This window comes from Pongo abelii, chromosome 6, assembly GCF_028885655.2.
Source record: "Pongo abelii isolate AG06213 chromosome 6, NHGRI_mPonAbe1-v2.0_pri, whole genome shotgun sequence".
Taxonomy (NCBI): Eukaryota; Metazoa; Chordata; class Mammalia; order Primates; family Hominidae; genus Pongo; species Pongo abelii.
In genome coordinates, this window is record NC_071991.2 from 132,300,367 (window position 1) to 132,314,285 (window position 13,919).

At 39.2% G+C, this 13,919-nt stretch overlaps 1 protein-coding gene across 31 annotated transcripts in view; it reads left to right on the top strand.

Annotated features, from left to right (window-relative positions):
• The window catches only part of CALD1 (caldesmon 1), a 231,845-nt gene that overhangs the window by 195,483 nt on the left and 22,443 nt on the right, over positions 1 to 13,919 (top strand). For 16 of the 31 annotated variants that reach the window (XM_054558997.2, XM_063725555.1, XM_024249331.3 and 13 more), the window contains 3 exons: positions 1,330 to 1,407; positions 6,755 to 6,900; positions 13,162 to 13,423. In XM_054558997.2, coding sequence (XP_054414972.1) covers positions 1,330 to 1,407; positions 6,755 to 6,900; positions 13,162 to 13,423 — 486 coding nt within the window. 31 annotated transcript variants of the gene reach the window in all.

Sequence of the window (13,919 nt, forward strand, 5' to 3'; positions counted from 1 at the left end):
ATTAATCCAAAGATGATAAATCTTTGGTGGTGGTGTGTTGGCTTCTGATTCTGCGCTTGTGTCTAAACTCAGTCTTCTAATTATCTTTCCTCTATCCGTAGGTCTGCATGAGGCAAGAGGCCCATAACTCCTTACCTCACTCATGGGTTTGACGTTGAATTAAAAAAATGATAAAAGCTGGGGTGGGAAATAGACATGAAGAATAATGGTCAGACATTTCATCTTAAGAAGGCAAAAACAGCCTGGGTACAGCACTTTGGGAGGCCGAGGTGGGTGGATCACAAGGTCAGGAGATCGAGACCATCCTGGCCAACATGGTGAAACCCCATCTCTACTAAAAATACAAAATTAGCTGGGTGTGGCGGCACATGCCTGTAATCCCAGCTACTCAGGAGGCTGAGGCAGGAGAATCACTTGAACCTGGGAGGTAGAGGTTGCAATGAGCTGAGATTGTGCCACTGCACCCCACTGGGCAACAGGGAGAGACTCCATCTCAACAACAAAAACAACAACAACAAAAAAAAAAAAAAAAAAAGAAAGAAAGAAAAGAAGGCAAAAACAAACCCCTGGAAATTAACTGGTAATAAAGAGGGGAAAGGAACTGGTTGGAAACTTTCCTTAAAAAAAAGTCAAAACCCTGATTTGCCAACATGTAGACCTCAGCTTAATGTAGACTTGCAGAAAACTATTAATTTAGGGTAGTATTGATTTATAACTGACTGGTAATTAAGAGCATACATGCTGCTTCTTTATTATCTGGGTGACACAAATTCACGTGGCCTGAGGAAGGGTGGAAATAGTAGGGGGGGAAATGTTTGTAAGCTTTGAGAAAGATTTTTTTTCTGTCTGCAAGACTGCATTAAAAGCACTGTACCTAATCACCACCACACCACCACCACCACTCCTAAAAAATCAAAAAAAGAGATGCTTTCACATTCACCTTTCCAGAGCAAATTCTCTGTCACTAAGCCTGCATTGCACTGAAGGTGTCTTTAACTCCTGCTTCTGTACAAGAGGCTCATGAACACAGCTAAAATTGAGATCATGAGCAAAGTGCACCAAACCACACATGAGGTTTGTAAACACACGAGGAGTGCCACATCATGCTAGATTTCAGTGAGCGCAATGGCAGGCACACGAGAAGATGTTGGGGTGGGAAGAAAATATCCCACCTTGCTCTTTAGAACCACTGTGCTGTGAGCGCTGAGACGGCAGAAGAGAAGCCATCCCGTGCGGCACTTGCAAGGCAATCCGAGCACCCTGTCACTCTTGTAAACTAGAAAGGGCTTCTTTTACTTGTGTGACCTTACCATTCTTGAAAATAAAAAGGGAGAAGAGAAGGGAGCTAAAGTTCAAGCTAAAAGAGAAAAGCTCCAAGAAGACAAGCCTACCTTCAAAAAAGAAGAGGTAAATATGATTGAGAAGTAATGATTGTAAAGCAACAGAAAAAGCAGTCAGTGTTCCAAGATATCTCAGGTCTGATGATCTCAAAATTGTAACCTCATATCCAGTGTATTTCAAGCCATGACTCACAATCCATTGAATAGTGAGATCAGCTTAGAGTGTCTCAAAATTAATTAAATGTATCAATCAGCATTTTTTAAAAAAATGAAACCGATGGAAGGCATCAGAGGGCATTGTAGGTAGTAAGTATTGCACTGTCATGTAAATTGTCTTTTTTTCAGTGGGACGTCATCAAAAAGGCTTGAAAAACACTGCTGGAATCAATTTATCCTGTTTTCTATTCTTCTGAATGCTAATTTTTTTTTCCTTGAGCCATTCTACTTTCATTTCAATTATGAAATATTTCCAACTGGCCTCAATTAATGCTTTAACTTTTCAAAGGAAAAACACCCACACACATCTCAATAGAAAATTTGGTGAACTGAAGATGATATTTGGTTTTCAAAAGGAAAGTTTGGCCAAATGTTCTGCATTGCATTTCTGAGGCACACACAGGAGCGGGTGCCAGGGTATTTGACTGTAGGTAAGTGAACAAGGAGCTATACAGATAGAATGGCACGGGGTTTGACAGGAATCAGAACACCGTATCAGAACACCCGATTGCACTTCAACTCTCATGCTGTGTTTGCCCCAAATAATCTTAAAAATTGTGACTATATCGAATAAGTTCACAATACTTATTAGAATGTGTTGAAACTGAATTATTAGAAGTAGGAAGGCCCAAAGTTCTTCGCCTATGAGACTGCTGAAGTGATTTGTAGCCAACAAGCTCCAACCCATCTATTAACAAAACTATGGCATCTATTAAGAAAACTCAAAATCTTAAACAGAGAAATCCATATTTAGAAAACATGGCCAGATTAAATAGGGGGTGGGTTATTTTCTTAAATATGTTTTGTCAATTTCACGTGAAAAATGAAAACCCCTAGTTCATGTTACATATTACATTTCCGTTAAGATGTATGTTCCTCTGTTTCTAACAGAAGTTGGGGTGGTTTGGAAGTGAAAATTGAATGTGAGCACAGGCCATGTAAAGGAAGGAGAAAGTGTAAATGCTAATAACAGGAAAACTGAATTTAGCTCTCATGAGGCAGTCAAGGAAATCATTCATTGAACATGTTGGGAAATACTTTTCATTTGGTGACCAAATACCTACAAATTCATTCATAAAAAAAGAAAAATGAAAGTTACCTCAGAACTAAACTCAGAAATATGTCCCACATGGGTTCTTGTAATGTTTCTTGGTGAATGTCTTTATAAAAAGAAGTGGGCATGAAATGATGACTCAGGAATTAAACACATCGGGGAAGGGAGGCTGTAGAAAACACTGGATTCTATATTTAAAATTTCATTCAGTTCACTAATTTGTTTTTATGACCAAAGCTTTTTATACCTATGTAGAGTGTCTGAGAACTAGAAGGGCCCATCAGTTGCCACTCGGGTGATCCTTTTGTCTCTTTTCAGATAAGGCCCCAGTTCAACAGCGTCCTCTGTGTCAATCAGATACTCCCAGGAATGATTGAGCCCTGCCCTTTTCCCAAGTTGCCCCTCAGCACATTCCAGCCAGTTCCAAAACTTTTGGCCTGTTTTTGACACAAGGCCAGATAAGCTACTCAAACTGGTTTAAAAAAAAAAAGAAAACAACCCCAATCTATATTCCTTTTTTAACACTGTGTACATAACCTGCTGGTCGAAAGACTAGGTTTTCCCCTTTTCAGCTAGTTGTGTTGTTTCTTTATGTAGACAGCTTTAAATCATGTTTACATGATTCAGCCATTTTAAACAACCTCTTCCTATTTTTTTTCCTTTTTGTTCAAAAAAAAAAAAGAAGAAAGAAAGCAACTAACTAAAACCTTTCCTTTCAAGGATTTATGCAGCATAGGATAGGGCAACCACAAGTAAACACAAACATCACGTGAGCCTTCTTAAAGAAAACATTTCCAGAAAGCACTCCAATGTCTTAAAAAACACACAAAATAAAACCTGTCTTTCTCCACTGCAGTTTAACTGTGGCAGTGAGTTGCAGACGATCACCAACATTGAAACTTAATTTAGCTTTTTTCTCTCCTCTCCAATTATAAAAAGTCTCATTTTAGTTCTTCATGTAGGGGCTATTTTATTTCTTTTCTAGCCTCTAACAGGAAAACAGAGTTTCTAGCCGAGCTGCTCCTGAGGTATTGAAAGTGATGTTCGTGTCATGCGGATCAACCCTTCCCAAACATTAGTGCGCATGCAAATAACCTAGGAGTCTTGTTAAATGCAGAATCTGATTCCATGAGGTCCATGTTGTCCGTGGACCAAACTTGCAGTAGTAGCGAGGAATCTAGAAGATGTCCATGTTATAGAAATTGAACCGAGGAAAGGATTTGGGGCTTATGAAGCTGACAAAAGCACGTAAAACCCAGCCTGAGAAACAGTAGCTACACCCAGCTCTTGTTGCTATTCCGGAAGCAAATAATGCAAAATATGCTTGAGACACATCTCAGTCCTTGCTCGCTTGACTTTCTGAGTGTCTCTGTGGCACAAGGGCCTGTCATTTGAATTTCCATCCCCCACCTCATCCCCATGTGTTATTCCACTGGATATCCCAAATATCTAGAGTTTCAAAACCCAAATGATCACATTTGACCAGAGCCTTTCTTATGAGTATGCTAATGTTATCTGTGTATGAAGCACAGAAACTCTTTCAGGATACCCGGCTACCTATTAATCCTTCAGCACAGATGTTCTCCATGGTAACATACTGACCTATAAGATCTAATGCCTTTCCCAGGGGGCTCAGAATCCCATGAGTTTGGGTTAAATCTGCCATAACATCTAAAAAAAAAAAAATGTAAAGGCTCTATGAAATTACTTTCTTTATTCATTTCCCAGAAAGAGAAAATAATTTTCAGTTGAACCCAAATCGTCATTATTACATCGACAAGGTTTCTAAGGTTTTCCAAAAAGAATATAAGCCTGCCATCCACTATAGCCTTTGCCAATAAAGGCAGAGCTTGATAAAAGGGGGAATTTTTTTTTCTGTTAGACATATATCGTCTTACAAATCTATTTTAAACACTTTGGGGACCAGTAAATCAGATATAATACATTTGGGGAGAATGGAAATTTTTCTGACTGCAACATAGGAGAAACAAGTTAAAGGGAGTGTCTCCATGCATAGTGCTCCACAGACTGTGAGCTCCTACTCAGAATTTATTTCATGGTTATCCCTAAAATGGGTTTCCCTCACATTTGGAGCCACAGATGCTTCCTAACCAGAACATAAACTCCAGTCCATGGTTTCTGGGGCTAAGTCTAACAACAGTAGGCCAAAATGAGAATATATTTTGTTTCCTCCTTCCTGTCCAGTGAATACTGATGTATTCTTGGGCAAGGACAGCCATCAAGGAGCCACAGTGAAGCTGTCATTCAGGCTATGAGCGTGCTCCTTTTTTCTGTAGCCTCTCATGACCCATGAGGACCCAAGAGGGAAATGACAGGATGAAAAATTCGGAAGGAATCATCTGGTCCAGCCACATTTTTTCACGTACGTGGGACCAGCATCCCAGAGCAGTCAAGTGATTTGTCCAAGTAACACAACTAGTTTGTTATCAGCACTGGAGCCAAAAGTCAGGTTTCCTGATTTACAGACAAAGCTCTTGCAGAGAATGGCAAAGTACAGCCCCCATTTTCAGTGTGTCTGAGGGACATCCTAGGTATATACCCCATGGTGAAAGATTGAAGTCTTAACTAATTAGGGAAGCATAGAAGTGAATCCCTAGTAATTAACCAGATAATACCCAAAGAAGACAATCAAATGACTTAAAACTTATCAATAAAGAGCAAAAAACTGTGCTCTGCTTTGTAAAACATGTACTTCAGGCCAGGTGTGGTGGCTCACACCTGTAATCCCAGCACTTTGGGAGGCCGAGGCGGGCAGATCACTTGAGGTCAGGAGTTTGAGACCAGCCTGGCCAACATGGTGAAACCCCTTCTCTACTAAAAAATACAAAAATTATCTGGGTTTGGTGTTGCATGCCTGTAATCCCAGCTACTCAGGATGCTGAGGTGGGAGAAACCCTTGAACCCGGGAGGTGGAAGTTGCAGTGAGCTGAGATCGCATCACTGCACTCCAGCCTGGGCAAGAGAGCAAGACTCTGTCTCTAAAAAAATTTAAAAAAAAATGCATTTTAGGAGTAAATCTTCACAGGGTATCTGAAAAATAGGTGAGAAGAGGTGAGTGATCAGGTCAGGATAGAACCTCCTAGGCCGCAGCACCTAAAGTCCTGAGCTCTTATGGCCTACCTTTCCTCTGTGGATTTCTTTAGAATGCTCGTGCTTTGTAACTGTCCTGAAAAGAACCATTGTGAATGCACCTCACCTGTTTTCACACTCATCTTTTAAGAATGGATGAGATGATATAAGTGAAGTAATTTGAATTCCTTTACCCCCTCCCCCACAAAAAGCTATGTAAATTCAGTTTACTTTTAAATAATCTGTCTCACTTATTGTAAGAAACACAAAACCCACAAAATATGAAAGCTAACACCTGCCCTCCATATATCATCTTCCTATGTCTCCCACCACAACCACAAAACTACTTCCAGAGAACTAAATTTTTATTGACAATGGAAATCAAGGTAAACCCTGGAATTTTTCCTATTCCATTCTAACTTTAATGGTTTAGATGACTACAGACATGTTCTCACAGACCCCACATATCTTTGGATCCTCCTACTAAAGGTAGGGTTAGTAGGTGTCCAATCCTTGGGACGATTTACTCAGTTGATTAAAATACTGGTCTTCACCAGAATTGGCTTGGCAGATCTAGCTAAACTGGTAGGTTTCCTTTTCTTTGTTTCTTTCTTTCACATTTGTGTCTTTCTCACAGATTCTCTCTCCATCCAGGAAGAAACCTGCCTAAGTCAACGTGGTCATCCTTCCATCAAAGCCATCCTAATAATTGCTCTTCCCAGTGGGAACTGCAAACAGCTACTTTTACATGAAGTTCCCAGAACTTAGTGGTTTCCATACAATAGTACTACCACTGCTCTTGAAAATAAAAACCTCAGTGAGATCAGGGATGATCTTACCTTCTTAAAATTGTGGTAAACGTGTTTGTTCACAGGCTAAAGGACCATAGCTTATTCTCTAAGAATTTCACCTGATTCCAACTCTACCACATCTGAGTGGTTTCTTTCTGAGTTTTCTGCCTTCCTAACAATTTTGGGTCTTATTTAATGATACCAACCAAAACCTAATAAGATTTTTCTTGTTCTGTTTCTTCCTGATATGTACTGTTGGTTAGATCAAAGATGAAAAGATTAAAAAGGACAAAGAACCCAAAGAAGAAGTTAAAAGCTTCATGGATAGAAAGAAGGGATTTACAGAAGTTAAGTCGCAGAATGGAGAATTCATGACTCACAAACTTAAACATACTGAGAATACTTTCAGGTAAGAAGTAGCAACTAGTTAATAGTAACTGTGTTCACATGCCAAAAAAAAAAAAAAAAGTCTTCCCATCCTGTGCTTCCAGAAAGAAACGTGCTAAACAGGCAGCATGCTTTTGTTGTGAGGTCATTAGCCATTGTCTTAGAGATACTCAGTCAGCAGGTCCAGCTCTTGTATCACTAACAGCAGTCACCGCTGAGACAGGGCTTAGTCTGCTTTTCCCATTATTTTGAAAGGCAGATCATGCTTGGCATCCATGTTTTTGTTCACTGACCTTTTGAGAGATTAGTGTATTAGAAAACATGACTGGGGGGGGATTCATATCATTCAATGATTCTCTGTATGGTCTGACCAGCTTCCTAAGAGACCTTTCTCAGTACCATTTTCAAGAATGCATTTTCTAAAGATTGTAAATAAATATTGCATAAGACTAAGGTCGTTTTGTGGCAAAATACTTGGGAAACACTGGATTAAGCTAAATTCATCAGATTTCTTTACCACATGACTTTGAGAGCCCTTCATGTTCATTTGCATTGGAAGTCTCTAAGAGGGAGTGAGAGGGTATGGACCTACTGCTCTATTTTATACAGTTTGGAAAAACTGTCTTGTATAGCTTGAGCTTTCCCCTCAACATAACCCCCTACCCCATCAAATTGAAAATCTGGGCAACTGTTTATCAGACAGACGAGATCAGTATATTCAGGTAAATCCTCATTTCTAAATACAGTCGAATCCTGAGAGCTCTTTACCAATTTTGTAGAAGAACTTGAGGTGCAGACACTGGGCTGGCTATGTGATTCCTGTGCTCCTTCCCCACAAAACACTCCCTCCAACCACTGGGGCCAAATTCCAACCTCTGTTATGTCACTGGTTGCTGTGCCAGATGTGCCGGAGAAGAGTCTTGGGTCCCTGCAATGTGGATTTCCCCGGGCTTGATCCTTGGCTGCAGCCTTGCCTAGAGACCCTGTTTTTCTGAACACTTCAAATAAGAAAGTCATCAAGCAGGTATGAGGGAGAAATTTGACATGCTCCTCACACCAAAGCCTTTGTAATATTCAAAAGCAGGCAGAGCTACTAGGGATGGACATTTCAGTCTCATCCAGGAGGCTAAGATGGATAAATACAGTTGCCCCAAAATGATTTTTCTGTACATAAATATGAGCAGAAACCTACTCATATTTATCCAAAGGAGAACCTAAAGCACACAGAAGAAAAGGTGTACATAAAAGATCTAAATAAAATGATGAAGGTTTAAGAAAGGTAGAATCTATAGATATTACTTGGGATTGCCAAGAGAATAGATGTGAAAATTAAGTTTATTGAACATTCATGGAAAATCTACAAAGCAAGTTGATTCAGGTTGGTAAGTTGAGTCTAAAACTTGCTGAAGTGTCTGTAGTTTAATGTTTTAAAGCCCTAGAATAGTATTAGGTTCATGAAAAGTGTTCAATGAATATTACCTAGTATTACTATTTTTGAATTAATAGTTTAAAAGATGTCTTGTAAACGTAAGGTTCTTTTAAGGTATAAGTTTTTTGTTAAGGGAAATAACGTTTAAAAAAATCTGTCAGTAGAAAAAAGTCTGTTTAACAATTAGCAAACTTGCCAACAAGCTTCAAAGCTCAAATTAATAATTAACATGCCTATTGTGTAGAAATCCAAAAAGCTGGGTAATTCGAAGAGAGGAATAGTCACAAAGGATGGTGACAAGTTAAGTGCTAAGAACCCTTACACGTGACTCTGGCCTTAATTTTTCTATTTTGGGCAGGAAAAAAAAATACAGGAACAAGCTGCTACCATATTATTTATTTTTGTTTAGCCACCAAGGTATGTGAGTTTTAGTTTCAATTAGAAGTTCATGCTGATTGAAGCAGAGAAGTATAGTTTTGCTCCATATACATATAAAATGAGGAGAGAGGAAGAGAGTATCAGCCTAGCCTCTATTTAGATAAGTTTAGTATCTACCAGCTTAACTGAAAACAAGCTGTGTTCTTAATGGTCAAAAGCCTGATACTCATCTTGACTTACACCTAAGGAAGCCAAGGACGGGGGTAGGGTGGCGGGGGCGGGGTTGGGGGAGAAAGAACTTTATGGAAGAGATTTCCACATTAAGTGGCACCCTAATGCTGAGGTCATGCACATAGGCAGAGGTGGTGTGAACAAAACTTTTGCTCCTGTTTTGAGCATAGCTGCTTATGTGTGATTTAATTACTGTTCCCTTTGATATTTGCGTTTTCTTGTAACGCGTTTTCTCTAAAACATGACATAAAAATCTCAATTCAATGAGCAAGATATAGCAATGCAAATTATACCAAGGGTTTTATAGAAAGTGCAAAATGAAGAGTTTTTTGATTTTTTATTTCTGAAGGTGGAAATTAAAAGATTTTTTCCGATTATAGAACAAAAAGTACTCATTATAAAAATGCTCAGAAAATAGAAGAATAAAAATAAGCACCCACCACCCAAAGATAACTACCAGTAACACTTTTTCCAGATATTTATCTGTGTGTATAATATTCAAGATACACACACATGTGTATATTTATATGTAGTATATACATGTGTGAGTATACTTATAATTTTACATTGATTCTTGCACTGTGCATTAGAATGTATCATAGCTTGCTTTCTATGTCAATAAATATAAGCCTATAATTAATGATATTAGATTCTACTGGATGGATATATTATGACTTATTTAGCCAGTCCCTAATGATGGACATTTTGATTGTCCAAAATGAAGACTGAGTGACACCTAGTGGATTCCACAGATGTTTCTATAGGCATATGTTTTGCCGGTCCAGCTCCTGTACAGTAATATGATGAACACAAAGAGAGAGCAAACTCATTTTTGAAAGGAAAGACCCTAAATTGACTGAGAGAGGAGTCACAGGCCTGTGAACCTAGAAGACCCTGAAAGAGTCTTTGACGGCAAGGTTTTGAGGGACCCTTTAACCTTGTTTGAGTTCAAAATAAAAGTTTACCTGTAACTGACAAAAGCCTAGACCAATAGTCATAAATTTTTTAACCTAAGCCGTTAGTAAGAAATAAATTTTACATAATGACCCAGTACACGCCTGTATATATTTTTATAACTGAAACAAGTGTATCAAGAAATGGTACTTTCTTTTGCTCTATGCAGTGCACTCTGATATTTTCTGTTTCCTTTTTTAAAAATGTTGATTACAATCTACTAAATTGGTTTTCTGGTCTGCAGCTTGAAAATTATTGTTCTGGAGGACACAGTATATTCAGAACTACTTCAGTGTTTAAAAAGCATGATATATAATATACATATATATTATAAAATCAATATTGCACAGTGTATTTCTTGAGCCCATTTCTTGTTTTATTCTTTCTCTTGTTCCACAGCTAGAAACACTGTACCATTCTTTACATATAGTAAATGATGTTAGGGTGTGATAATTCCTTTGTTCCTTAGACAAAAGTGTCAGGAATAGGATATCCATGTTGACATCTAGTTAAGAATGACCTTACTACTTGCTAGTAAGTATTTAAATGGCAAAGCTGTATCTCTGTCTCTTAAAAACTACTTATAGCAAGGGCGTTCAAGCCTAAATTAAGCCACTAAATTCTGCTTACTGAAGTCCCAGGCAAATCCAACTTAGGTGAATTCTGTGTTAGTGAAAACGCTGTATTCTACTGAAGTTCTACTTTGAGTATCGACATGTTTTAAAATTATCAGTGTTCTAACTGTATCATATAGCAAATTTATTAAAGAAACTCAGGGGTTACAGTAGGTGCTAATGATATGTCTCCATCTTTTTATAGTTGTGTAAAATACTAAAAATACCAGTTCCAAAATAAAATTTTACCATAAGGACTCTTGGGATAGCATTCTGTCTGAAGTCTTAATATGTTCCGAATTCTGCAATGAAAGCCCTGTGTATCCTCCTTAATCACAAAAGAAAATTCAACATAATTTCAATTTTAGTTCTTACTTATATAAAAATGTACCCATTTTCTTCCTGTTTTATAAGCTGTTCTATCTGATGAAGCTTCTGCTTCATCTCAGGCATGGAAGGTAGCTAGACCTAGACTGTAGAAACTCTAGAGACAGAGGTAGGAAACGCTTCTCTCAGACTCTATCCTGAAGGTTTGAGGTAAGAGGTGGACAGATGGAATAACATGTTCTATTTCAGTTTACTCATTCTTTCATAACAAAATGTATTTAATTTCAGGTATAATTATAGTTACAAGAAGAGTACAACTAATAGATAAGCATTAGAATCTGATCATGGCTCGACTGCTTTCTAGCTACCAAAAGTTTGAGTATATTATTCTCTCTCTTACCTGTGGTTTCCTTGTTTGTGTGATGGGGATAATAAACCTAACCTGACATCTTCCCAGTTATTGTGACTGTTAAATGAAGTAGTGGATATGAAAAGGGTTTAGAAAGCATAAAGAATGACATGTAAGTAATAACCTTAGCCACATCATACCAAGCTAATTTCATAATTTTAAGTCTGTATAAGGAGTATTCCGGTTGTATTGGGGTCAAAGAGCATAGAAAATACACAAATTGAAGCCATAGGTTAATGCAGTCATTAAGGACTTTCCTGGAGCAGCTCTGTAAGAATAGACATAAATCACTGTGTTAGCTCTTAATCAAGAGGCAATGGGTAATTTCATCTGCCAGAGATCAGCTGCTAGAGTCAAGCTCAAGGCAAAGTTGTGGATAGATGGATTTACTTCAATGCCTACCCTTAGTTACAGCCACTTTTTCCCATTCCCAGTGCCTGAACCTTTCTGTCTTCCCTCCTGATCCGTTACTCCAGGCAGACCCAAGTTAACCAGTAACTTATGGGAAAGGACTAGTAAGGCCACTACAAGACTTTTGAACTCATTCACAAGTAACCTTTTGGACTACGTGCCTTCCTTTCTAATAACAACTAATATCTATACTGTAGATAATATATAAATTATAGTATATCAGTATGATATCTGTCATATTGATATAATACATAATCCCATGCAACCCACTGAGGTAAATAGAATAAATAGTATTCACCCATTTTTCCATGTTGTAGCATGTATCTTCTTAAAAATTGTGGTAAAAACAAACATCACCTAAAATTTACCATCTTAAGCATTTTTAAAAGTACAGTTAAGTAGTATGAGGCATATTCACATTGTTGTGCAACAGATCTCCAAAACTCTTTTCATCTTGCAAGACTGAAAGACTACACCCATTAAACAGCAACTCTTTATTTCCTGCTACCGCCCACCCTCTGCCTCTGGTAACTACAGTTGTATTTCTGTCTCTATGAATTTGACTACTTTAGATCCCTCATATAAGTGGAATCACACAATATTTGTATGATTTCCGTGATTGGCTTATTTCACTTAGCATAGTATCTTCAAGGTTTATCCATGTTGTTAACAGGTAACAAGATCTCCTTCCTTTTTTTTTTTTTTTTCTTTTTTTCTTAGAGACAGAGTCTCACTTTGTTGCCCAGGCTGGAGTGCAGTGGCACAATCTCGGCTCACTGCAACCTCTGCCTCCCAGGCTCAAGCAATTCTCCTGCCTCAGCCTCCCGAGTAGCTGGGACCACAAGCACACGCCACCACGCCTGGCTAATTTTTTTTTTTTTTTGTATTTTAGTAGAGACAGGGTTTCACCGTGTTGCCCAGGCTGTCTTAAACTCCTGAGCTCAGGCAATCCGCCCGCCTCGGCCTCCCAAAGTGCTAGGATTACAGGCGTGAGCCACTGCACCCGGCCTCTCCTTCCTTTTTAAGGCTGCATAATATTCCATAGTATAGCTAGACCACCTTTTATTTATCCATTCGTGCCATGATGGACACTTGGGTTGCGTCCATCTCTTGCTCCTTGTAAATAATGCTGCTATGAACACGGGTATACAAATGTCTCTTCAAGACCTTGCTTTCCATTCTTTTAGATGTGTATCAGAAGTGGGATTGCTGGATCACGTGGTAGTTCTCTTGTTGATTTTTTGAGGAACCTCCAACTGTTTCCATAGCAGCTGCACAACTTTACAATCCCATTTTACAGTGCATATTTGTCCCATTTTACAGCTGAGGAAACGAAGCACAAGTGGCAGAGCAGAGGCTCCCGGACTCTGTGATTCCGGGCAGACCCCTTCCCCAGCCTACCCCCTTGGGCTAATGAGAGGCAGTGGGTGTTTGGTCTGGGATGCAAAAGCCGCAGACTGACCTCCCCTTCCTCCAGGGAGACTACAGGCAAAAGCATGTAAACCCCTTTCCATTGCCCCCCAACCACAGCCGCCCTGGAGGGAGGGCCAGCGTGGACACCAAGGAGGCTGAAGGCGCCCCCCAGGTGGAAGCTGGCAAAAGGCTGGAGGAGCTTCGTCGTCGTCGCGGGGAGACCGAGAGCGAAGAGTTCGAGAAGCTCAAACAGAAGCAGCAGGAGGCGGCTTTGGAGCTGGAGGAACTCAAGAAAAAGAGGGAGGAGAGAAGGAAGGTCCTGGAGGAGGAAGAGCAGAGGAGGAAGCAGGAGGAAGCCGATCGAAAACTCAGAGAGGAGGTAAGGCGGGCGCTAGCCCCTGAGAATGTTGCCCGGGAAAATTCCCTAGTGCCATGCGGCTGCTCTTTTGAGCATGGGCTCTCAAAAATATTTTTTAAGAATAATAAACTTACCATGTGCTAGGTACTGTTCTAGAACTTGTAGACATATTAATTTGTCCACCGCTTCCAAGAACTCGCTGACGTGGGTACTAATCCCCATTTTACAGATGAGAAAACTGAGGCACAGAGAGGTTTTGTTTTTTTGTTTTTTTTTTGTTTGTAACTTTCCCGAGGTCTCCCTTGTGTCTGCCTGACATGCAGGAGGAGCCCCATCCTTAAAACCCTTTACTGCCTCTCAAAAAGGAAAAGTTAGAAAGCTGAAAAGGATAAGAGGTCTGCAAATTAGTTACCAGAATGAAGTTATGGTTTTCTAATAGTTGGAGAGTTTTTATAGAGAAGATTTTTTTAAATCTTTTTTGTTTTTTAATGAGCAAGTAAGTACATTAGAATGTAAA